Raw genomic sequence first — 26,138 nt, 5'->3', positions numbered from 1 at the left:
TCAGGCAGGCTGAAAATGGGACACCAGCTATAAATTACCAGAAAGCTGAACTCAAGATTAGCAAAAGAAAGAGAAGGAAGGACTCGTTTGTCTTGAAACTGGATCACATAAATGTATACACACATAAATATTCTCAAACTGAAACTCTGCAGGACAGCCCAAAGAGGACAGCTGTCATGTTCTACCTTTTAACATCTCTGCTTTTAAGGGCTGAGGACAGAGGCATGTTCCAGCTGTGGTTCTCTTTCTCTTACTAAACGCTTTTGTGCCCATATCTTTGTATAAGCAACTAAACCTTTACACATTAAAGACTTCTGTGTCAAGCTTCAGTAATGACCGAGTCATATTTTCTGGAAGGGATAATTAAGAGGTTCAGTGAAAATAGAGAGTGCTGTCATTTTTATATTTAGACATGCATGAATTTAGTACAAGCTGATAAACTCTACTTGCTGAAAATAAAATTATGGTGACATTTTCTATATCAGTTTTTTTTGGCAAGAGAACAGGGACATCTTGCAGTAGGCCATGGAAGAGGGAATCCTTTTAGATGTTGCTAACAAAATCCTTCCTCTAGTCTAGCACGGAGGACATCAGTTTCACACAAAACTCTCATCAAGGAAAGCAAGGAGAAGAGAAGGAGAATTATTTCCAAGAGATGTAAACAAGCAGTTGCCTGCTGCAGACCACACTACACACTCAGTGAGGTTATTTGTGCATCTGTCTCAATCAATTGGTATCAGACTCTTTCACCTGCTTAAATGGAGGTTTGCCATTTGGATGCAAAAACCTTAACCACACACTTCTGTGTGGAAAACTGCTCTGGAGCCAGGGCTGACAATTAAAAAGAGGCATTTTTCCTACTCCCTTTAAAAGGTACAATCAAGGTGCAGAATCTCTCCAGGTGTAAGAGGTGTCACACATAGTTGAGATGAGCTATTGATTTCCAAAAGCAATAACAAGCTGCCACACAGTCCAGCCCTGCCTCATCATATGTTTGAGAGGTGATCACTCAGATAAGCAACAAAAGGCTGGCTGCAACCCAAATTCAAAAACCTTCAGCCCTACTGCCATCAAGAACCACCAGCAATAAAAGCAACACTAAAATATCAAGGTTTTTTTAAAGAAAGAAATAAATATTTTAAGCTTACAATTGATTGGTAAACATACAATTGGTAAACATATAATAATTTCTGATGAGGACTAATTAATATTTACCAAAAAAATATTTGTTATCCTCGTTGCTCCTGTCGTGAATGTATCTGTCAGGAGATGCACTTCAGCAGTGTCTTTTGTCACTTAGTGATGAAAAAAAAAGTCTTCTGAACTGAATCAGACTGGAATATGTTTCCCTGGTGCTTCCCTTTATAACCTGAAGTGGGATTTATCAGAGCTGTAAATTTACTTACCCTTCTGTTCTGTACATGGAGCATCTCTCCAGAGGAATTTTTAGCACTCCATTATTTAAGCCCACAAAGAGCGACCTGTCGCTGTGCAGGATTTGGAGACTCTTGATTGCTTCCCGTTGTCCATCAGGGAGGATCTGCATTTCCTCTAAATAACAACTCCTTAGGCTCCTGTTAGTGGTAGAAAGGGCCTTCAAGATGGTGCCATACTCTAATAGAACAAGAAACAATGCACAAGTAAATCTTAGAGGCACTAACTTCATTTCATACCTGCCTAAAGAGTGAAATACCGATGTCATCTTTACGAAGCTGCTTAAACCCAGCTCTGGGTCACCTGCTGCCCATGGTAGAAAGTGGGAGCTACATCATTACAATACTCAGCAGAAACCACCTGAGAATGCATTTTAATGGGAACTCAGAAGGATGTGAACCATCTGGAGAGTGAGCACCTGGCAATATTTCCCAGCTGGAGCATTGAAGCAGAGGAGCCTGGTCCCATTCCCTGTGAGTTACATAGCAAGGTGACCTAAGATAGCAGGGATCATTTCTGGTGCCTTGAGACTGTATTTCTATTGGTTTATGGAGCAGATCAGTGTGCTTTGATGCCATGATAAATGACAACAGATGCAGCAGCCCTGCTGGAAATCCCTGAGGCCTCTGTAATGACTGCATGGGTCATGGACCTAATTGATCCTCTTCCTGGCAGAAGCAATCCTGCCAGCTTGACAAGGGATGAGCAGCGCATACACACAAACATACATGTTTGTGTTCACAGTGCTCTTAACTAAGCAATTTAAAGATTTGCTAAACTGTGGGAGGTTAATTCTGGGGGAAAGGGGGCAACCACAACATTTTTCATTAAAACCCCCAAGAGGTCTGTCAACCCTGATTGTTCCTGAAGCTGAATCTTTCTGTCCTGATAACTTCTGCATTGGTGCCAAACCTTAGCAATTTTCAGTGGTGGGGTTGGCTGCCACGTGAAATTTGTCTTTCACTTAGAAGGGCCTTATGTGTGGAACAAGACTGAAACCCAACTCTAGGCTTGGTTTGTCTCAGGACTGGCTCTGTGTTCAGTCCTGTCTCTGGGCAGGGCTGTTTCTATACTGAAGCATTTCACTCATTTAAACGTTTCCATCACACCTTACTCATCAGTCACCACCAGCCAGGGCCAGAAAGCAAACTCAAATAAGGAGGTAAGGTTATGGCAGTGGACCTTTCTACACTAATGATATAAAACAGAAAGTGTTTCATCTTTCTCTCAGGCTTTGTAACTTGGACTCCTCACTTTATATATCAAGATATCAAAATGGCAGAACCATGTTGTATTTCCAATTAAGTACAGTCTTCTCATCATAATCAATGTCTATGGAGGCTTCCACAGTGAGAGTGTTGCTAGAACACATCCAAGATGATCACTTTGAAATAAGTGGTGGTAAAAGTTAGATAAATTATGACACAGTCCTGAAGGTCCATTCTCCTAAACATGAGAATGAGGCAATGACTCTGCATTCAGATGTGAGATTAAACTAACACTTATGGAGGCAATCCATCTTATTCTAAAGTCAAAGCTTCTGCAATAGAAGATAACAACATTATACCCATGAGGCTGGCCATATGCTCTGATTAATCAAACTATTTAATTTAACCTCTATCATTAGTATGAATATGGGCTAAGACAACCATTTATAACACTTTGTCCTTCTTCAGCCTCTTTCATTTATCCAAGATATCTGTGCTTTTCAGAAGAGGCAATGTGTCCTGATAATTAGAGGATGGCAGTTGAAATCAGGAGACTAAATCATATACTTAATTCTACCACTGGCTTGTTATTCTACCACAAAAAAAGCACTTGCCTCAGCTTCCCTATCTGCATTACACTTCAGTGCATGCCCCTTCCCGAAAACACTGGGAGTCATACACCAGTAGGTACGTGGAAGCGCAGAGAAAGACATAATTAAAACCCTGGGCAAGCCTGGAGGCTAAGCATTATTATTGCTTACTCAGAGATCAGTATGTCATACACAGAGAAGCAACTTAGAGGCGTGAAACCACAGAGCATTCCAGCGACCTCTGCTCTTCCCCACTGTTATGTATTAGCCTGAGTAGTTGAAACATGTTTTTATAAGATGGAGAGAAATGTTATTGTTGTTTTTAAACACAATGTAGATTTATGGTCTGATCACTTGAGACTGTGCCTCAAGTCCTCCATCCTGCTTTTAATTTACTCAGGCAAACTAACTTCCATGCAGTTTTGTGCCAAAATCATATTGAATGACAACCATGTAAGGACACCATGACTGGGCTCCCAGGGCTGCTACGTCTACAGGCAAGTGGGGGGGAACTGTCTCAAGCCCTGATACTCTTACCTGTTCCAATATACATCACGTGGTAGAGAGTATCCTTCCCCTGAACAATATCAACCACCAGCTTGGAGAATCGAATGCTGTCCTGAGTCACATACGGATCCACAGTCACCGGCTGCACGACATCATTCATCAGGAACAGGCGCTGTGCATCCTGCAGGACTCTCTCCGTCAGGTTCTCATTAGGGCTGTCATCATTCAGCGTCCCACACTAAATATGGAAGACTGAACTTCAGCAAATGCATTTTCTCCCCGCTCCAGTATGGAAACCCCTGTCATGTAGATTTCTGGGAGGGTGGCTCTGTGTAAGGGTCACAGAATCAGGCCCATAGCCCGATCATAGGTCCTTAGCCTAGATTTGGCCTTTAACCCATTTTTTAAAGATGCTTCTCCCAGCTGGTCCACTGACCAGCAATGTGGAGTTTCATTCCCTTGTGATGCCCTCAGGCAGGACACCAGAAGGGCAAGAGGTATTAGCAAACCAGGGAGAAAAAAAAAAATTAAAACTAGCTGTAGAAAGATTTAAAGGTAGCGGTGGGGAGAAAGTTTTTGTGGTGGCAAATCCTTGAGGCATTTCAAACAATCTTCAGACTCTACCTCAGTCTGTACAATGAACAAAAGATGGAGTTTAAAAAACCTGAAAATGTATTGGTTTTGCATCAAAGAACCAAACCTGCCGCACTGCTTTTCTTTGATGTGCTCCCTTCTGAACAGACCCCCCCACTTCCATCTGATTCAAGGCAAGTTATCCACTACCTCCTCTCTCCCCACATGCAGCTCTTCTATCGTCATCAAAAGCCATGTCCACCCATCCTCCAGCACCAAGGGGTGCACTGAAATAGGACTCAATTCCTTGTCCAACCAGAATAGGGGGAAAGAAGAGAGCACATCTCGGGTCTTTCAAACACCAGCTTAAGTCCTGCCTGGTGGATCGTGCATCTTGCCCAAGACCATGGGAGTCAGTGGTACTACCAGAAATCCTGTCAACTCCCATATTTGGTACATGAACAACTTCGTTTCTCACTAACTAACTCACACCTGAGTAATTTCAGTAGAAAAAGAAAATCCCACAAATTTATTTTTCTTCATTTTGGGTCTAGGTGTTTGGGCTTTCCCTGGAAGTCAGAATACTGAGAATTAGGATGTTGATTTAAAGCACTCCTGCTACAGTGTACAAATTTCCCATGTGCATACTCTTGAGGTGCATCAAAGCAACTCTTTACAGTATGGCTGCCTTTCCCAAGTGCACCACATAGACCTTCTCTTACTACATGCTAAAATGAGTTGTCAGGAATTTAGCACACATTTACACAACAAATACGGATCTCAATGTCTGGTGTACAAAACCCTACAATATTTTGGAGACTGTGTGAACTAGGAGAAGAGAGTTATACTAATTCTCACCACCTATGAATGTGGTCACTTTTTAATCAACTTGAGCACCTTCCTGAGTAGCCAGACTAAAGAAATATCAGTACATTTTTGATGTGTCCTCAGGTGGGTTTTAATGCTTTTTTCTACTGCAAGAGTCTTTTTTTAGTTTGTGACTCATCCCACATTCCAAAGGGCCTTTAGATCTCTCTCTTCTGCTGTCTGCTATACTCCTCCTGGTTCTCACTACTGTCTTGCTTTGGATGCTTTTCTCCCCCCTCACTTTCCTTTCTAGAGCATCACCTAAAAGGAGCCCCAGTGGCAGGAATGTCATTGTTGGTTTTGTTTTCTGTTCTCAACAAGTCACAGATAATCCTTTTGGTCTACTGGCAGATCCTATGCTGACACAGCATCCCTCTGGTTTGGTTTTATTTTGTATTGTTCTAATTTCCTGATTATCTGCACTGTCCTGATCCTCTGTATCCTTCAGTATTTATCCTTCCTCTCTGCAAGAAAAAAAATTCTGGCATGCTTCCCTCATCTTCCTTTGTGAACACTGAGGCAAAAAACTAATTTAATTTTTTTGCAATATCTGCCTCTTCTGTCACTAAATTACCCTTGTCATCTCCCAAAGGCCCCTCACTGACCTCTTGTTCCTTCTGTACTTAAAAACATCTTAATCTCTTCTTGCAATCTTCCTTTTGTCTGCCACATACCTTCTTTTCCTTTCCGTATTTTCCTCTGACCCTTTTTTTTCATCTTGCTGCTGCAATCTTTACACTCCACATTTTATCTGATACTTCTCACTACACGGAAATGCTTTCCAAAGTCCTTTCCTAGTCCTTCTGTGTTATGTGAGGGACAGAAAGTCCTTGATTCTCAGCTAGCCTTAATATGCCCTCTAAACTAAAAAACAAACCAACAACAACAACAAAAACCCCCACACAAGACCGAACAAACATAAAACACCACAAACAACAAAAAAGCCTTGCCATGTTTGGCATGGCTCGGCCTTCAGAGAAGTTCTGTTCCTTGGTTTTTGAGTGCACCAAGCTGAGGGGGTGATCAAGAGTCCAAACCTGTCCCACCTTGTATGGGCAGAAGCCCTCAGTCAGGTGCCATGAGGGAATTCAGGGGGAGAAATTAGGTTCCTCAGCAGGAAGAAAAGCCTGTCCCTGCCTGCAGCAGAGACATGCCTCCCATCTGCTCTTGCTGTGATTTCAGGTGACTGCAAACTTCCTTTTGGAAGGTCCCCGACATCACCAGCTTGAAGGCAGATGGCACTTGCAGGCAGCCACAGCACCTTTGCCGTAGCAAAGGAGAGCCAGATTCATACAATCAGGATGAAAGGATTTACCATGGGGAAGCAAGGACAGGAATACGAGTTCATCCTCCCTAGGGTTCCTCAGGTGGAAAGGGACTGAGCTGTAAAATGGGCTCATGCTTCAGAAAACTGACGTTTGCTGGGGCTGTCACACCATACTCTGCACCGCACTGACTGGATCTGGGCATAAAGCAACTGAAGTTGTTTTATAATTTTCAAATTTGCTTTAACTGATAATACTGAAAAGTTGCTAATTCATAAAACCAAGTATTTTTAAGCTGAGAAGGAACCCCTGTAACAATCCTCATGTGTCCTCCTCCAGCAGTTACTGTGGCAACACGTCCATGACTTCTGGCTGAGCTACCATGCCTTAGAAAGTCATCCATCTTCCACTGAAGCACTGGTAGCCTTAGGGGCCCTGTCAAGTGATGGAAAATTCATCACATCCTTCCAGAGTCACAGTGGTTAATTACATTTCTTGTTTAAAAAATATAGGTTGTCTCCATTCTAGTTTGACTTTGTCCAGCTTCAGCTTTCAATCCTTCCCAGCTCTGGTGGGGACATGTCTCTGTGTCCCCTTGTGAGAATCACATTCTCAGAGTACACGTGTCAGTGACAAGTGTAACAGTGATTTAAATTATTCATTACTGTAAAAAATCAGAACATTCTTATCGGTTAAACCATTAAATTTTTGCCATGAATCCTGTGGTCTCAAGTAACGTGTGGCAAGGAGTTCCGCAGACTAAAACACTCATAAATATGGAGAAATACAATTTATCTGCACTGTAGGTCCACCTGGAAAAATGAGCCCTACACAAATCAACCCAATGGAGTGACAGAACATAAAAGGGACTGCAGTAAACTGAAGGGCAACAGCAGTACCTGGAAATTAGGGATGGGGTTTAACGTTGGCAGCCAGGCCGATCTTGGGTTTTCCTGGTAACGGAAAGGGCCATTAAACGCCTGAGTAATGGCACTCAGATTGAAGGCACACACTGCTGAGGCAGCTATGCTGTTTCTGGAAAAGGGGAGAAAAAAAAATCAATTTAATCATTAGAACATTGACATTTTCATCATAACAGACATCAAACTCCACTCAAATAAAATACATGTAAATTGCTAGGTAGATGTACGGTGATGCCAATCTCTCAGGGAGTATAAATAAATAAATAAATAAATAAATAAACTGTAAAATGCAGATGACTTGCGTGACAATTTTGAGAATGAATTTTAAGTTTGGTTTTAAAATGTCAATGATTTAAGGGCCTTGGGAGCAGTTTTGACAAGAAAGGTGAATACAGTTTAATTTGCATGGATTATTTGTGTTTGGTTTTATTTTCATTTTTTTAACAACCCATCTATCTTTATTGATTACAAACAACCGGATTTTTAATCTCTTGGTGTTTCTCAAGGTGAAATTCTGTTCCTACAGGTTCCTGAAATCTTCAGCTATAAAATATATTACATAATATTATATATATATATAGATATAGATATACATATGCAGGGGAAGGGTAAGGGTAACAGTGAAAACCAGGGTGGTTGTGACAGCAGCTCAGCATACAAAAAGGTCTTGCTAACTCATGAAAGCCTCTGTTTCCAGTGACCACAGTTCACTTCTTTGTGTTCCCAGCTGGGAACAGCATCTGTCTCAGGCAGACTGTTCACCCCGCACACACCAGCCAGGGGAGGCACAGCTAGGGAAATGCTGATGTAGGAAGGACTCTTTGGAAGGGACTTTGTTTTAGGGATGCTCTGCTGCCCAGACAGACTGGCACACAGATCAGTTGGCCTTTGCTGTTCCATTTCAGTCCTGGAGGACCCATTTTTCCAGGGTCCTCAGCCAGCTCAGTGCCTTTTGCCTCAAGAGGGTTGGAGGGCACTTCCTGGATGGTGAAGGCACCTCAGTGAAATTGATCCAAAAAGGGACATTTCATAAATGGTAACCTGAAATTCAAAGCTGCTCCCAGTTCATCCCTTCTCCCCTGCCTTTTTTTTTTTTTTTTTTTTTTCAGGAAAACTACAAGGTTAAGAGAAAAGAGATCAGAATAAAACTAAAAATAGGGCTAGCATAAGAGACTGACTTGTCACGGTGCCTTTTAAATAGCCCAAGTCCTGCTGTATGTATTTTTCTGCTAATTAAAGCAATTTGAATTCTCTGAAAAGAACACTTTTTTTTTTTTTTACTAAAGCAATAATTACACTCTCTTGCACACAAAAAAGCCTTTCTCCTCAATCCCAGGCTGGAAAGCCGAAAACCAGATTCTTTCACAGCATATTTCTTCCAAGCAGTACAACATTAGGAAGAACTTTCTGCTTTGCCTTCCCATTCTCTGCTCTGCCCCTGCCCCTTCCCTCTCCAGAGTGATGGAGTAGCTCACTTTGGACATGTCAAAGCAACGCCAGGCAAACCTTTCTCCACTTTTGTCTGAACACTGCTGACGCAGAGCTCACAGACGGCAGCTCTTAAGACAAAGCTAATGATGGATGGCAAGTAAATGCCTTGAGGCGCACACAGGAAAAAAAAGAAAAGAAAGAAAATGAAAAAGGAAAAGAAAGAATAAAATTCCACTAATCTAACAAAAATACATAGGAAAAACCCCCAGATATTTTTAGGGCCTGGCTAAGGACTCCATAGTTTAGCCTTTTCCCTTTGCTGGAAAGGAGAAAGGAAAGAGGTTTTCCATTCAATCTGTGGACCGTTTTCCTTTTCATCTGTGGCCTGGCGTATTTCCTGCCCTTCCCTATGAAAAGTTTGATCCCAGTCTCAAGCCAGTGACATCAACTGGCGCAGTTGGCCCATGTATTTTGCTGGTGTGAAGTGCAACTTCCTTTTTCCCCATCTCCTATCTCCTATGGGGGTAGCTGGTTTAGAGAATGGGTTAAGCTCAAGGAGGTTTTAATGTTATCTCTATTACCTCCCAGAAAAAATGTAATAAAAACATCTTAAATATTTCATCAGCAGCTTCCCCTAAAAGCTCTCTTTCCCACTGATTCAGCTGGGTATAACATAACATGAAGCAATAAATCTATATGTGGGTGTTACCAAAACCACTAATTCCCTTTTGTTAGAAGATGACCTTAAAGTCATTAAACATGAACCTTCCAAAATAAAAAATACCTGCAAACAAAAATTAACATAGTTTTGTGATGCATTGGTATTTTATTGTAAAGAAAGACTGGTGCATACATTAACACTCTTTGGTATGCAGAGCTCATGCAGCATGATCTAAGTCCCAGTGGAAGTTAAAAGAATAATTACCATTATTTCTCTAGTTGGATGACAAATTGGAATATTTTCTGTTTGAACTCTCAAAAGAACACCATGTTGTAGACCTGAAATGCTATTTGATCTAACTTTAGCTATTATCAATAACTAATTTCTTCAATTACACAAATGTTGCATCTGATATTGTGTCCAGAAGATAAAAGATACAAGAGAGGGTTCATCCTTCGTGTATGAGAGGTACATCCCTCGTGCATGAAGAGTGACTTAAGTGTACTCAAAGGAGACAGATAACACTCATCACATCTCATGTTAAACCTAGGGGACAGACACAGCAGAAGTGAACTGTTTCAACCACAGCTAGTCTATGTCTTCCCCCTTCTAGTCCAAAAACTTCATCAATTTGATAAATAAAATACAGTTATTAGTAATTTTCTCATTTCCAACTTTTGTTCTTGGCTGGATGAATGAACAAATGGATAGATAAAACATTATCACAGAAGTCCTCTTAAATTGCAAAAAAAAAAAAAATAAAGATCAGCTCAAGTGTCTAAAGCAGTAGTCAGGCTTCCTTTCAATGTTTATGCCCTCTAAAAGTTTTTAGAGAATGACTCATGTGTCTTTCAGTTGGAGAACAGATCTTCCCCAGTGTCCACAGTCTAGGTGCAGTGCTCACTTATGTTCATTCGGGCTCTGTTGACTCACAATGAAACTCCCAACACTGCTTTAGCTCAAGAAGTTGGGGCTGATGCTTTGTGACTTCAAGGGCTGAAGTTCAAGCCCTGTCACCCCAGCAGGTGACACATTAAAATAGGAAGGCTCGTGCTTCAGCAGGGTTTCACTTCTTTGGTTTACTGTGGGCTTCTTGGGAACAGGCCCTTATTCACATTGGACAGTACCTCATTGCACACAAAAACCCCATAGAAGTTGGCTACCCACCATGAGGAAGGCACTTGGAGCATTTGCTGTGGGGAGTAACCACTCAGATTTTCATTCTCTAGTTTACACATCAGGCTAATACACCCCTGGAGAACATGTATTATTGAAACTCAATACCAGGCAGACTGGTTATAGCTTGAAACTTTTCATCCTAGCCTTGAGCGTCAGTGAAAAAGTTATTTGAGTTTTCCTGACTTAAAAATATACATTATGAGTTTTTTAATATATTTTTTAATTAACTCATCTCTTTCTCTCTGCTTTCATAGCTACACTAAATCATTCCAATTACAAGTTTTTTTAATATCAAGCCAAGAAGAGGTGATTATGAAGTATCAGAAATCATGCTTTCCTCTCAGAGTTCCAATGCTGCTTTTGATTTGTGGACCTGAAACAGTCTGTAGCAGAGGTAAAGCACCCCTTGGAAATGTCAAATGCCTTATGGCCTGCATGACCTTGTTATTACATTGTTGTTCAGTAGCAATATATGCTGATTTCAGCCTAGGCTGTTGTGATCCTATCTGCCTCATTCTTCTCCTTCCAGTCCTTCTCTCCCAAGCGTATGTACCTGTCCATCTCATGGGCCAACTCCAGTATTCACACAGTTGTGTCAGACTGTCCAGGCAGTTAGCCTGGATGGAAATCACTTATGCTTTTCTGCTGGGTCATTTTCAGATCATCCCTCTGAACTACACAAGTTGTACTGTCATTACGAAAAGTCAGAAGTCTGTTCTCTGCCCAGGTTTATATCAAATTAAGTTACCCTAAAACTGCACAGTCACCTTTTATGGACTCCAGGAATCTATGAACCATGGATTAAAAACATAGTCCTGAAGGCTATGCTGCTGTGATGGATATCACAGACCTATCCCTTCACGTTAACCAAAGGATCTTTTAAAAATGATTGCTCAGGCTGTCCAAGAAATCAATATATTGTCAGCCTCAGAGTGCTGGGTATAGAAGAAGGGCAGTAAAACCAGTACAACTTACACATTAGTCGTGAAGACACCATAGATCAGATCTTGCTCAGGAAGGTAGAAGGTGCTTTGCAATTCATTGTAATAGAAAGGGATTTCTCCAGCACGGGAGCAGTTCAGTCTGGCCTTCATGAAGGTTGTCCATGTGTCCTCCAGCAAAAATCTTCCTCCAATATCATTTTTGCAAACCCTTGCCACACGAGAATACACTGTTTTCCCACAGTCATGTTCCACTGCGTTCTCACGGAAGAAAAAGTAGGTGAACAAACCGATGTCATAGGCAGCAATAAAGTTAGGCTCTGAAAAACAAACATTTGAAGAGATTTATACAGGTTAGAAATCAATCCATGCTCACTGACTTGCTCACTGCATTGTGCTGCCAGCTCCCCTTATGCAGGCTGTCAAAGCTGGGACCACAAGGAGTTGGAGTTAGCAGAGGACATAAAATAAGTAGATAATAATAGTGATATATGGGGATATAACTCTCATACCTTTTTTCAGATCTTGGAAAGACCCCATTGTTTCCCCACTTTATTGGCAAAGCTACTACTGATTTCAGAGAAAGTAGAGTTCAACACTTTGCATATGCATGACTATTCTCTGTGCCTATACTCATTTTACAACATAAAGCCTTCCCATTGGGCTCCTTCACCTATTCACTTCTGAAGTGCACCTTATGATGTGTTAAATATGCTGCGTGCATCCGCCCGATTCCCCAGGCTGCTGCACTGAAACCTTCAACCTTCTCTCCCAGCACAGTCACATCTGGGTTTTATCATGAAGCCTTTCCAGTTTCTAGGCACAAAAGATTATCTTCTGCCCATAAAACAAAACCAAGCCACAGACTGGCAGCAGTGAAACAAGCTCTCCTTAATGCATTTTTTCCTAGAATTATTGTTATTATTTTCACAAGAATTGAAAATAACCTGGAATTGGTCTAGTAGGGAATATTTTAATTGGGTATTTATCAAGGCTTTAAAGTGTATAGTCTTTTATCCTAACGGTTTCTTTGGCAAAGGGAAAAGGTTAGCCAGTGAATAATATTTGACCAAACAGAGAAAAAAATCATGTTGGTTTTATAGGGTGATTTTACAGTGTTCATTTCTGAGTAATGCTCAAAGGAAGAAATAAAAAGGGAAGTACAAGATTCCTTTAATGCTGCAGCCCAGGAGTGAAAGAACAGAGTTGTGGCTGAGGGAGAGGCAGGCTGCTGCTGCTGCAAGGCAGGTTTGGGAGGTAGATGGTGGTACAGAAGGAAGGGCACTGCAAAGCACCTCTCATCAAACTTTCTTCTTCAAATAAACCATGAACCTTACAGTGACTGTTGTGATCAGCAAGTCCAACATGAACAAGAGATTTTCACCCTGTAATTCCACCATCGGATCCTGTAACTAACAGGTGAATTAGATCACATCTTTTGAAGGAGATCTGATCTTACTGGACAATGTCACATGGTGTTACATCCATCACTTTCCTCAGTGACTTGTTCAAATGACTAAAGACTGACCCAGCTGCAACCTGCACTTCTTTTCCCATTTGACATTATCTGGTTTCAGCTTCCAATCACAGGTTCTTGTCATGACTTGTCTGCTAGATTAAAGAACTTTATCCTGTCCGAAATCTTCTCTTGATGTAAGTACTTCCATATCATGAACAAAACACCTTTTATCTCCTTTTCAGAAAGATAAATAAATTGAGCTCCTTAAGTCTCTCACTGTGAGGCAGGGCTTTCCAAGCATCAAATCACTGCAAGGCTCTTCTCTGAATCACCTTCAAGTTTTCTATTTCTTGTTGAAAAGTGGCCAGAACAGGATGAAATTACTCCAATGTCACCACTGCTGCACCAGGTTATAAATCCAAGAGACACATTAGTTTTTCCAGTCACATACTAGAACCTCAGTTACCGTTTGTCTTGCTTAAACTCTTACAATGTGGATTCCTTCTGAATCTTGCATTCATGTGCAGGCAAGAGGAACCTATTTCTAATAAGTGTATATCAGCTATGATGCTTCTTGGTCCTAATTCACAGTCTTGCCTGATGACATTCTTTTCCTAAAATTCCGGATCTCCATACTGGCTTCAGGATGCCTGCAGAAGTCTTAGTTCAGTCTCTTTAAGCTCCAGAGAGTGCACAGTCCCACTGCTCTTACCTTTAATTGAAAGGTCCTGAAATCTAATAGAAAGATTCTGAATATCTTGTCAATTTACCTGGGTAAAAGAAGAGAGGGGGAATATTTGGATCTCCATCACTACAGTCTGCTAGACAAGAAGTGCTTTGCCCCAGTCAGAACTGTGTGGACTCAGTGCAGGGATTACTGGTTGAAATTCTATAGCTTGCTTGATGCAGGGTATTATCACACTGGGGTAGGAGCTGCTTTTAATAACTATAAATCCACATCAGCATGAATTCACATGGAACATAATGTGCTGTGAAATTTCTCATTTTTGGACTGATCTTGCACTGAAACCAACCATGTTCAGCTGAGTCAGTGGAAGTAGAGAATGCTCATCATTCTGCAGAACTGGGTCAAGAATACGACGCTTAAAAAGTTGGTTTTGATCTTCAAATCTTCGAGTGGTTTTCATGTTAAAATGATATATGTGGTCATCTCACAAGACAGAGACCCATATATATGTTAAGTAACCTGTAAGACCTGCTTTCTGTATTCTAAATCAACTTCTCTGAAATACTTTCAGCCTCTTTTTAAATGTCTTCCAAGCTGCATTGATTATTGCACCGGAAGCCCTTCCCCATCATACCTCTGGATCTCAATATGAAGAGAGGGAAAGATTTACAAGCCTGTCAAGCTGACTTTAATACATCTTTTGCTCAGATGTGACCCACATGACTTTACCATTGAGCCATTTGGAGTTGTATTGTGCTGTCCTAAGTGGGGGAACATTTCCAAGGCTGCGGTAAATAGCAGGATCCCGTCCAGAAAAATCAATCACAGTTGCAGCATAGAGTTCTCCTCGTGATGTAATCACAGCTGTCGAGTTATGCCGAGGGTCATATGGGCACCGAGCCACTCCATTAATTCTGTCAATGATTTTGCTGAGATTTCCTACCTGTATTTAAAAGAAAAGAGAACTTAAATAATATCTGGCTTTCTTACTGATATAGAGAATTCAGTTTGCCCATGAGTACCTACAAACAGAACCTTGATTTTAAAAAAACATGTAGCTGTGAGAATATAATGTCAGTGATGACTGTAAATTGATCTTTACATCCATCATTTGCCAATATAAGAAGTTGTGTCTCAGCCTCACTGATTCTATTGCTTTGTACAAAGGGTAAATCCCCTGCCAATAAAGCCCCAGCGTGCTCGGTGTAATCAGGTGCTCCTGGTGCTAGCACAGGTTTCTAATCTTCCATAGACACCCCCTGAATACACACTGGCATTAAAAAACATAAAAATAAACATTGCCCTGGGCCTGCTCCTGCCTCTCTTGAAGCCAAAGGGAGTTTTGTCTTTATTTTAAAGGAACTTTTAAGTATTCAGCCCAGGAGGTAGTCATAGCTAAGCTTGCCTATATTCCCCATTTTCAGCACCATACCCAAGGTTTACATGAGCAACATTTTGCCCAGATCTAACTTACCCACAAAACAAGCTTTTAGTTCCCCAACTGCAAATACACTCATTGCCCCACAGCAGCCCAAGGGGACTCAAAGAACGAAAACAAAATAATTTCAGGTCAGCTACATTTAGAACATATTCTCTGTAGCCATGATGCCCTGCCAAATGACTGGACTTCCCCAGAGCATGTATCCAGCCCTCTCCATCATTGTAAAAGAGGCAAAACAGACCTGTCGACTGGAACACACTGGTGAAAAGGCGTTGGTACCACAGGTAAAAACCTTCTTGCCATAAACAATCAGCACTCGGACATAGTTCTGGCACTCTTCCTATAGGGACACAAGACAGAGACAAAGGATTTTGAAAATTTTATTACATTATAAAAATACCTGTGTTGCAGCTGGAATACACCTTCCTCAGCTCTCACTTGGGCTGAGGTTTGTTGCATCAAGCAGTGCCCAGCTGTAGGGAGCTAGTGGTCTAAGTGAGCAGGACCAATTTGCTGGTTATTTCTCTAACCATAGCCCTGCACAGTCCCTGGATAGGATGCTATCCATCAGGTTGACTCTGAGTCTCATAACTACACAAATGACTCTTTCTGTGCTCTGCTTAGATTGCAAGAGAAATTCTCCCTCTTTCCATGATACTTCTGACCCATTTTCCCAGTAATGCAGCTTTGAAAACATTACCCAGACACAGACTGCAGTGAAGGACAGCAGGTCTGTCTGCACTATAATTCAAACCAATGCCAGCAGAAAAACAGCAGGAACTTCTCTTTAATAGACCAGGCTGGTCAGAAGAATCTCATGCTTGAACAGGCTGCGATTTCCTGCCTCCCTGAGGATTGAGTGCTTAGGATTTTCCATGGCAGAGGGAGTTTCTCTTTAAGGCCAGGCCAGTGAGAAATAGCAAATTCTTTCTTCTCAGTTGCATGACCGCTTGCTGGTACAAATGAGCAGCTCCCTCCACATGCCAGTCCCCAAAGGTGCAGGGCTCCTGTGGTCCCATGCTGGGGTGGGGGTGGGGGGGGGTGGGCAGCACAAGGCTGCAGTTGGCATTTTTTTCAGAAAATCACCTTTATGTTGTTAGAAAGAACCATAGTCTCTTTTCCTCCCCATAGCCTCACATCCAGAGACTGTGGACTGCAGATCAGGCTAACCAAGCATCTCCTGGAGTTTAGCACCAGGGGAGAAAGAGGTCATATAAGGCAGGAACCTTCTACCAGTACACAGAGGGAAAGGGAGGTGTGAGACTAGTGTGCAACTCCCACAGGCAGTGCAAGAGGGTCGAGAGCCACCTGCCCCAAGGTTCATGCAAACAGCCCTGACAAGAGATGTGCAGTGAGCCTGGCACAGCCTGCCTGCCTGGCCTCTGGGGCCATCTCAGAAGAAAGGATATAAGGATATAAGCTAATGATGGCACTCACTAGGCTCCAAGTGAAGAAAGTCTATTATGCTGTACCATAAACAGAAAAGGAAACTTGTTAAAAAGTAACAAACTCAGCTGGGTTATCCTGGCTCCTTTGCTTTTCTCCCTCCAACAGATCATCATTTGCCACTAAGCTGAGCCTACAGCTGCAGACACCACTTCTCCTTCTGTAAGCAGCATTCACTCTGCGAGCTTCCCTGTCTCACAAGGGCTCCACGCTGCTGATCATTTCCCTGAAGAGTTCATTTGCAAGTTTCAGCAGTGTAAAAACATCCTCTGGAAAGGAAGGAGTTTGCTTAGCTGTATTATGTGCTATCTTCTTTCATTTGCTGTATGGAAATCAACTTGTTGAAGGATTCAATGCACATCCACCAGTATTAGCCACAGACAAGTGACTGCATGGGCATGACACGTGGGGCTTGCTTTTGAATGGAGCAGATCACAGGGACTGCACTCCAGAGCCAGCCCAGGAGCACTCACCCAGCCCAGGCAGAAGCTACAGAGTGCCACAGAGCAGATCCTGCAAGGCTTGAGGCTCAGCAGGGGCATCAGGGGATCGGGCTTGTCACCCAAAAACGAGAGCTTAGACTCATAGCTGGGTCGACTCAGCACTTCCTATTTCAGAAGCACATCAGTCATGGTGACTGTGCATCAGTTTATCAAGCAGGACTTTGAGAAGCATTGTCCAACCTGCTGTGTATAGAGAATAGAGGTCTCATTGCTTCCTTTAACAGACGAAGGGCTTGCCAGCCTCTCTGCCCTCTCCTGTCATTGCTGCATGGTGCTGGGAGCCCTGCCATTTACTCCCTGCCTGTAGGTGATGTCTGTATCTCATAACTGCTTCAAGTGATTCCTCTTTCTGTAGACCACAGTTATTCAATCCCACATAATATTAGGACCACTATATATTTAAATGCAAAATACTAGAAGCTCTTGAGTGAATGTTATTACAAAAAATATTACGTACTCTCCCAACAGAGTTTTGTTTTCAGAATATGACTGATTTGGCATCTAACCCAGAATGCAGCTCTGTACTCAAATTTCACACAGTAAGAGAGTACCCATCTGCTTCCCCTTCACCTGCACTCTCCCCTGCTTTGTGCAGGGTCTGAGCAAAGCTTCTGACCTAAACCAGCTAAAACCATTTATGTTGGTGGACCCTTTCCTGCCTAGCTATTACAGTGTATTCCTAATTAAAGCCCTGTCCTGCGGAAATCTAAAATCCTAATTTGGAGAATTCTCTTACTTGCACAGAACTGTATTACAGATTAACAAACTTCAGTTTCTATAAAAAGCTTCCCAGCTGAGAAGATAGCATACAAAAAGAATTTCTCTGGAAGATCATGTGCTGCAGTCTACTGACAGTGATGTATCTGTTGCACACTTTTACTCCAGGCATGGTAGCCTGGCCCAGTGAGGATGCTGGAAGTCGGAATAATCTTGTGTTATTTTAGCCTAACTATGCACGGCTTTGTTTGCACCCATTCTGTCCAAAGCAGAAGTCATTTACTGAAATAGAGGAAGAAACCACATTGGGCAAAATATATCTGCTGCTGTCTGAATCTGCTCCAGGATACTTCAATCTGTGACTTCCAGCCCATTCCCAACTGCGGCAGCAAAGAGCAAAAGAGCACAGTCAGTATGGGTGAGGTGTCAGACTGGAAACATTGGACAGCTGGTACTTTTCAGGGAACTGGATGCAACAAACCCACTAGCTGGTTTTCATTAGCTGTCAAAGGCAAAAACTGGGGTGACTAGTGGATGTTCTCTGCTCTGCTGAAAAATGATGCTACTAGGTGTGGACCGTGTAGTTGTTCCAGTGAATTAACTAATAGGCATTTTCTCTGGACCTGTCTTACTGATGATCATAGCAGCGCTCCATTCTTCTGGAGGAAGAGCAGTGATAATATGCACATTTCATACACCATTCTCAAAGCTATTTATACACTTAAAGTAAAGAGATGTATATTATGTGCCCTGATCTCTCAACCAAAACAATGCAGGTGTAAACTTGCTGTGGTGACATGCTGAGTTAGAGGAGCTCCTGAAGGGCAGCCACAGAGGTCTAATTACCAGACCACATCTCTCTAACCTGCCTGGCCCAAAGAGGAATATGGTGCTCATTTCATGTTTCTTATTGCTGTATCCATTGCCAGTCATGTCAGCCTGTGAAAGCCTCCAACAAAAGCAAAGAAGAAACCAAACCACTTAAAAGCTCCAACTTGTGGGATTTTTCTCAAGATACTGTCTGGGAGATTTACATTAGATCCTCTTTCTAGCCCATTCTCCAAATAAATAGCAAGGAACAGTCTTCTCTCTGTGTTCCTTAAACCAGCCTGGATTTGCTTTGAAAAGTCATTCAATACGCTGCTCTCTGCAACAATTCATAGCTGAGGCAACCAGTTAGTAAAATGATCTCACAAACCCCTACAGAAAACAGGAGCTATTTAATGCAGTTTCTTCCATGTGGCTGGAAAACTCCAGGCATCCAGGAGGCAAAAGTCAGATGGGCTTTAATATAACCAGAAAATTTGGCAAGTTTGAACCCACCTCTGTCCAGACAAGACAATATTTGGATCCTGCTCTCACATTATGGAGCAGACTGTTAAAGCTATGTATGATCAGTCTGCAAATCTCATCACCAGAAGATATTACTGGGATCAAGAGATTAAGGATTTAAATAAAGGGGGAAGACTGCATATTTATATGGTTAATAAGAATAACTCAGTTATATTAGTTGGGATTATTATTAAATATATGGCAGAGCTGATAAAAACCTGTGGCTCACTGCCAGGGAATTAAGCCTATCTCTGATTTTCCTATGACTTGCATGTTACCCACTTTGAGGTTTTTTCCTTCCTCAAAATTACCTTCTTTGAGATAAGGCCTTAAATTTAGAAAGTATCACTTTTTTTCCAGTCTAATGACCCTTGTTTTCCTAGAAAGGAACAGTACACAACTTCTGAGGCTCAACACAACAAAGCACAGGATCTCACAGTCAGAACAAACTTTCCTGAAGCCCCTCCCCCCCCCCCCCCCCCTCAGTTTAAGCCTATCCTCATTTATTTTATTTTTTGTAACATTTAAGGTTACTGTTCAGTCACTGTCTGTGAATGCTCTATGTCCACGACTGTGGACAGAACCAGGTCTCTTTCTAGCTCACAGAGATGTCAGGCTGCTCTGAGAGCACATTTCAAACCCGAGAAGCAGGAGCGGTGCCCTGTTGCTGCCTTCATTCATGTGGACAGATCAGCACATGGAGGGGCTGACCTAGTGCAGCTTCTGTTTGAGGTAAAATTCAAAAAGACAATTTCAGGACGCTGCAAACAATCCAGCTGCAGATGCTTCTTAGTCATTTCTTCTGTCCTCTCAGCACCAGAGTTCTAAAAGATTATAAGCCCTTAATCTCATTGTATAGATGCAGTTTTCTTTGAAAGCATAGCCATGTATAGGCACTACCTAAAGTTTTAGGTTGAATAAACCATTCAAGCCCTGTTGTCAGAGATTTCTTTTTCAATTATTTTTTAGGCTAACCCTATTCCTTCACATACTGATATATTTTAATCATAGATTAAAACCACAGTTACACACTGCATGAGACAAATAGCTGTTGCAGATGGTCTGCCATCCTCAGAGAAACGCAAACTCCTGGAGTAAAAACTGGAGTTCAGAGAATCAACCAGCAGAACTCCAAGTTCCCCTGCAATGCCACTTCAGAATGCAGCAAACATTTAATTTATCTATTGCAGTTTATCCCGATTCATTAAAAAACAATCAAGACCTAACTTGCTCTCGAGCACTGCTACTAATACACTTTCAGGTATCTATATTCACTTCCTTGGACAAGCAATTCTGTTACTCAGTTTAAGCCAAGGCCCCAACCAAACTGTCTTTCTCCTTTGAGTGCAATAGAAAGCAAAGAGAATTGCTAATGATTTTTCCAGCCAAGTTTTCTTTAATGGACTTTAATCAAACTTAGGGGCTGATTCTATATTGATAGCTTAGCAGAAGTAATAGGAACGTTGGTTCATGTCTTTAGGAGCAGTTACAAAGGGGGAAAAAATAGCTGACAGCCTCCCAGTTATTTCTGTTTGCCTGGGGATTTATATGGTGCCTGTCCTACTTGGACACCTATTATTCTTAAGTGGTGCAGAGTCTCCCAGTTTCACCAGATAAGCAGAGAGCACATCCTCTGTGTGACACAGAGCCACCTGAATGCCTGAAACAGCTGATTCCTCCATTAGCTCAGCAAGTTCTGCACCAATCCCATTTAGCTGGGCTGAAGCCTTGGGCTAGGATTTTCCTGTAACCTTGTGAGAATCATAAGACCCCAAAGCATCAGGACATCATAGAGGAAACACAGTGGGACGAGTGCTAGCTGGATGCCTATTTCTCTTATTTCTTTCTTGCTCCAGAAATGTTATTAGTGCATCATCTTCCTCCTGGCTACACAAAGCTCTTCAGGGAGCACCTAAGAGATGCAATTTTTCACTGTCATTTTCACAAGTGGTTTCTTTTCACATTTTAAAATGATGTTGTGCTGCTTTTGGAAAGTTTACAAATAATTTGGTGCTTAAACAAAAGAAAGACCAAGGTTCTCATGTTTAAAAAGCCACAACTTTCCATGTCAGGAAAAACTCCTTAGATGTGGTGGATGTGGACTGTTATGCAGAGACAAACCAATTACAAACTAGGAGCTGAGCAACTCCTAATGAAATTAAATAAACTTCTTTCCCTTCTGCTCTATCCATCACTCATTTTAACTACAAGCTCTGGATGAGTTCATTTGGAAGACACAAAAACAAGGCAGCATAACACTGACTTTGTTCTCTCCACTGTCTCTCAGTAATGTGGATGTTTTCCAGGGGATAATTTAAAGGTGCTGATCATGATACATTTCATTAATGCTGCAACAATAAGAATGATTACTTGTGGAAGCCAGCATGGGTCTCCAGAGACATGGCAAGTAAACAATATACACTTCTCTGAGGAAACCACAAGTTTTAGTTGATAAAAATAACATAAATGAAAGAGGCCTTTCCAAGGTGTTTGTTTTAATAATGCACAATATATTGCAGAGAGTTAATTTTAAAATCGGTCTCAGGAACTTATACATTAAGGGATTAAAATCTGATAAATTGCTGGGATGAAAACAGTCCTTAAAGTGAAATCACTCATAAACTTGCTGTTCTAGCAGAGCCCCAGCTGGGGTGGTACCAGCCCAGTATTAACTTTTACATTATTTTTCTTAAATAACATTTGTGGATTACAAACTTAGTAATTACCAGTGAAGCCAATGCCTCTCTCTATATTTAGTGATATATGCCAGGATGGTTGGTGAGCTGGATCCAACAAACAAAATACATTTTTGTAAGATATTATGCATGAAAGAAAAAGGAACAAAAGGGCTTTATGTATAAGCATGGAGATTACATCCCAGGAGAAGTAACTGTGAAAAGGATTTAGTGGTCACAGTGGCCAGGCATTCTGCATGATCTCCTATGGCAGAAGAGCTTACAAAACTGCCATGTATATGAACAGAGGAAGGTGGGAGGCTGTTTTAATCACACTCAGGTATTAGAGAGTTTGATAAGAGAATATAGGTGAAAAAAAAAAAACAGACAAAAAATATTCAAGGGCAGTAGAAAAAGGACTTCGTGAAAGAGGCTTGTAGAAATCATATTTTTACTTTATCAAAAGGCCTAAGTACTGAATTGACAAGAGCGTATAAGTGCCTCTGTAAAAAATAAATGTTGGTAACTAAAGGGCTCTTTAATCTAGCAGAGAAGGGCAAAATGAGACACTGACACTCAAAAGTGAAATCAGATACAAAGAAAAATTAAACTACATGTTGTTAAGAGGGAAGGTGATCTGCCATTAGAACAATCCAGCAAAGCACAGTCAGCCCATTTGCTTCACGTCTTCAGTGCAAAACTTTCTGCTTTCTTCAAAAAGCTGCAGCAGCCAAAGACAAGTTACTGAGCTCAGTTTAGGAATAAGCAGGTGAAGTCTGTGGTCAGAGCTATACAAGGTGCCAGAAGAAATGGTAGCTTCTAACCTTAAATCTGGGACCCAGATTTTTCATCTGCCTTTTCTCCAGAGAATAGGTACTGAAATGTGGAGTATCCATCATGCCATAATAATTACACTTCTGTAATATGAATGTTGTGGCTTTTAATCTTGCACTGCTTATTTTTCTTATGTTACAGCTCTAAGCATTTTAGGAAGAGATTTTCTAAGAAGCGGGAAGAATCTGATTTAGGTACTCAACAGGCACAAGAATGAAGAGGAAAAAAAGGCATTTTAATACACCTGGTGGTTTTGAAAGCCTCACCCTAAAATACATACCTTATTTAAAGGGCAAGGAAAATGGACCAGTGATATAACTTTTGAAAACTACACTGTGAAATAACTTAAGAGCGAAAGGTCCTCCTTATTTTTAGCTTCTATCGCCACATATCTAAGTGCCTGACAGTCCATAACGTATTTATCATGAAATCATCTGTGCTAGGTAGAAAGATGCCATTAGTCAAGTTTTGACAAAGCAGTGCTGAGGTAGACAGCTCTGCATCTTGTACCACCAGTGCACAGCAGAATCAGAAATGTTCATGTTTCTGCTGCATTTACCCAGACAAGGGCAGAGATGCTGCGTCAGAGCTGGACTTAGCTGGAGCAGAGCACTTCACCAGCTGCCTAGACTAAACTCGGTATTTTTGAGCTACTGCTGAGTCACTTCTCTGCAGTGTAACAAACAATGGAAGTGTAGAGTTGCCCCAAGAGGGATCAGTTGTGGACACACAGGTTAGAGTACATGCAGACCTGAGAGATCTGTGTTGCTTAGCTGCTGCAGAATCCTTCTGCCTTTGTAGGCCTCCTGTAGCTTCCTGCCTTCTTGTCAGATTCTTAGTCAACAACTCTGCCACTAATTGTATACCAAGAAGTGTCTAACAGTCTGCTTAATTACTGTTCCTCAGAACTTCACCTATAGTCACTGCACCCTGCAAACAATTTCAAGCTCTGTATCTAAATCAGCATAAACTCAGCTGTTCAGAGCATCATCCTTCTGAAATTTTTGGCAAACCCTTTGCAGTGCAAGGAGGCAGCAGTGAAGATATTCAGACCATTGCTTTCTTTTGGCTAGACAGTAACAAAGATAAATTGAAATTATCCTAGAATTTGTTCAGTCAAATGAATGGCTTTATCCAGGGGTTGACAAAATAATTCTGGGTTATAAATTCAAATTCTTCATGAACAATATGATACAACTTAAATCTCGCAGACTTTATAATGGAAGAAAAGAGGAAAATAATTTCTTTGCACATTTAAAGTACAAAGGCCATAAACTCAAAAATTCCTCATGTCTTGGGTTCTAGAGTTTGATAATTTTGTCCTACTTCTTCTTCTTGTGGCTGGCCATGTTTGGTGTTCACCTAACCCAACCCATTTTGCCTCCAGGATGTTTTACTGCACAAAGTAGATTCTACATGAAACTGTAAGAGATGTTCTAGGATACCCATACTCTTGGTCTCCACAGTTACATGAAGCAAATTGTTGCCTATCTGGCAAAATTCAAGCTTTTTTTTGTGTATATACAAGTTAATACAGTAATCACATAAAGTGTATTATATAAAATGTATATAGTCAATGGAAACCCAGATAATCTTGTGTTTAAAGCAGCGAACTGTAACTTGGCAGATTCCAGCATTCTGGGTCAGCCACGCAATCACTCTCTGCCTGACTGTTCATGTTTAAACAAAGACTGTGCTTATCCTGTCTTATTCTTTGTCCAGCTCCTTCGGTTTGGACTGAGATCTCTTTGCAGTGCAGCATTAAGGACAACAGGACACCCTCGCAGGTGTCACCTTTGAGACCTGAAGATTTTTTAAGAGAACGAACATCACATTTGAAAAATCAAAATATTTCCTGCTTTTAGATAGATGGCTTTGTTTTAGCTTCTCAGAAGAGGGGTAGAAGGGCCCTGTGGTTGGATCAGAAATGTCTGCAAACTCCAAACTTCTGGGACAGCACGTGTTTGTTCAAGCAACTCTTACTTCAAACTGCAGCCTAGCAGACTTCACCTGCCTCCAAAGCAGTTTTGTGATATTCCACCTGAACAGACTGCAATGTGTGAGCAGATTCAGTTCTCAGGTGAACTGTATAAAGAACTCTAACTGCAAACATGCATTGAAGCCCACCTGGCTGAATTCCAGGGGCTCGCTGCTGAGCACCCAGACTACGGCAACCTGCCTGGTCTCAGACCCCACTGCAAGATGCTACCCCTGGCTTGCCACCACTCTGTTCCTTGATGTGTCACAAATAGTGTCCTCTCCAGCAGTGAAATAACCTTTAAATTTCCTGCAGAGCAAGTGTAATAACTTGGACAGGGGGCCTTTGAAATGGCTCGCTTGATGGTGCTTATACACATGCGGTGGCAGAGCTAAACTGCTGCAAATTTACAGGCTCAGGCTGGTGTCAGATGCTCCCTGTGTGGATTTCACATGTTGCAAATATATTTACCCATAACATCATTATACCATTGAAAAATTTACCTCTGTTTTCCCTTTACTTTGACAGGACCTCCTGGTGTCTTCATCTGAACCCCATGCTGTTGCCTGAAAAACCAAAATGCACAAGTCACATAAGAATGCCACCATCCACCATGTCTGGAGACTCCCAAAACAAGAGCAAGCATCTCTAGCCAATTTACACAGCCCAATTTAAAAGCAGCATTGTGACAGTAAACATGTATCTCGCTCCCACTGTGCTCACAGTGCACACAAATGACAAATAGATGAGAAGTCCAAAGGCAGAAGCAACTGGAAGGTTCACAGAGGACAGACTTTAATTTACATGTAAATACAACTTCTGATCACCATTCAGCTGGAAGGTCCAAGACATAAACCCCACACACCGAGTCATCACCTTCTTTTCAAGGAGGACAGTGCTGTATAAAACCACCATCTTTCACTGCCAAAATGAAAACATTCCCTACAGCAAAGTCCAGCAATTCTGCACAAATCTGTTGGTTTTCTTAAATTTACGCCTAAGATTATCATCTTTTAAGTAACCCTGCAGTGAGGCAAGCTGGATAAAACAACTGGGAGCTAGGGAAGCAAGGAGAAAGGCTGATGGACATTGATGATGCCAGAAAAGTAGGGTCAGATCCTGAAATGGAGTAAAACACATCAGTGCTGAGGGCACTATTGACTGGAGTCTGAGAACGTGTGGGGTCCCCAGTTGGCTCTGACTGACTGCTTCAGAGCAAGAAAAGTCAAGACCAGAAAAGCTGCATTAGAGAGAACTTTTAGATTTAAAATATTCAGCAGCATACCTAGCCATTCAGTGCCCTCCCCAATTTTCCTCCCTTCAGCACTTTTTAAAAATAGTCCTAACAAATTCAAGCAGGTATAGTTAGCTGGAGGTGAAAATACAAATAAACATCCATACTATACATAATACATCATTCTGAGTGCAAGAAAAATAGCTCTGTTACATAAGGAAAGGCCAGTCTCACAAAGTTCAGAAACAGATC

General features: G+C 41.6%; 1 protein-coding gene across 5 annotated transcripts in view; it reads right to left on the bottom strand.

Annotated features, from left to right (window-relative positions):
* Nucleotides 1–26,138, bottom strand: part of SEMA5B (semaphorin 5B) — a 197,427-nt gene that overhangs the window by 54,243 nt on the left and 117,046 nt on the right. For all 5 annotated transcript variants that reach the window (XM_027885113.1, XM_027885112.1, XM_027885115.1 and 2 more), the window contains 7 exons: nt 25,156–25,218; nt 15,409–15,507; nt 14,456–14,669; nt 11,614–11,899; nt 7,344–7,479; nt 3,770–3,977; nt 1,407–1,614 (listed from right to left, as the gene is read on the bottom strand). In XM_027885113.1, coding sequence (XP_027740914.1) covers nt 1,407–1,614; nt 3,770–3,977; nt 7,344–7,479; nt 11,614–11,899; nt 14,456–14,669; nt 15,409–15,507; nt 25,156–25,218 — 1,214 coding nt within the window. The remainder of the gene's footprint in view (nt 1–1,406; nt 1,615–3,769; nt 3,978–7,343; nt 7,480–11,613; nt 11,900–14,455; nt 14,670–15,408; nt 15,508–25,155; nt 25,219–26,138) is intronic.

The sequence above is a fragment of the Empidonax traillii genome, unplaced genomic scaffold, assembly GCF_003031625.1.
Source record: "Empidonax traillii isolate 1590-97213 ecotype Southwest subspecies unplaced genomic scaffold, ASM303162v1 scaffold161:size1573837, whole genome shotgun sequence".
NCBI lineage: Eukaryota > Metazoa > Chordata > Aves > Passeriformes > Tyrannidae > Empidonax > Empidonax traillii.
The sequence above is the reverse complement of the archived record's forward strand: the minus strand, read 5'-3'. Positions and strand labels throughout refer to the sequence as shown.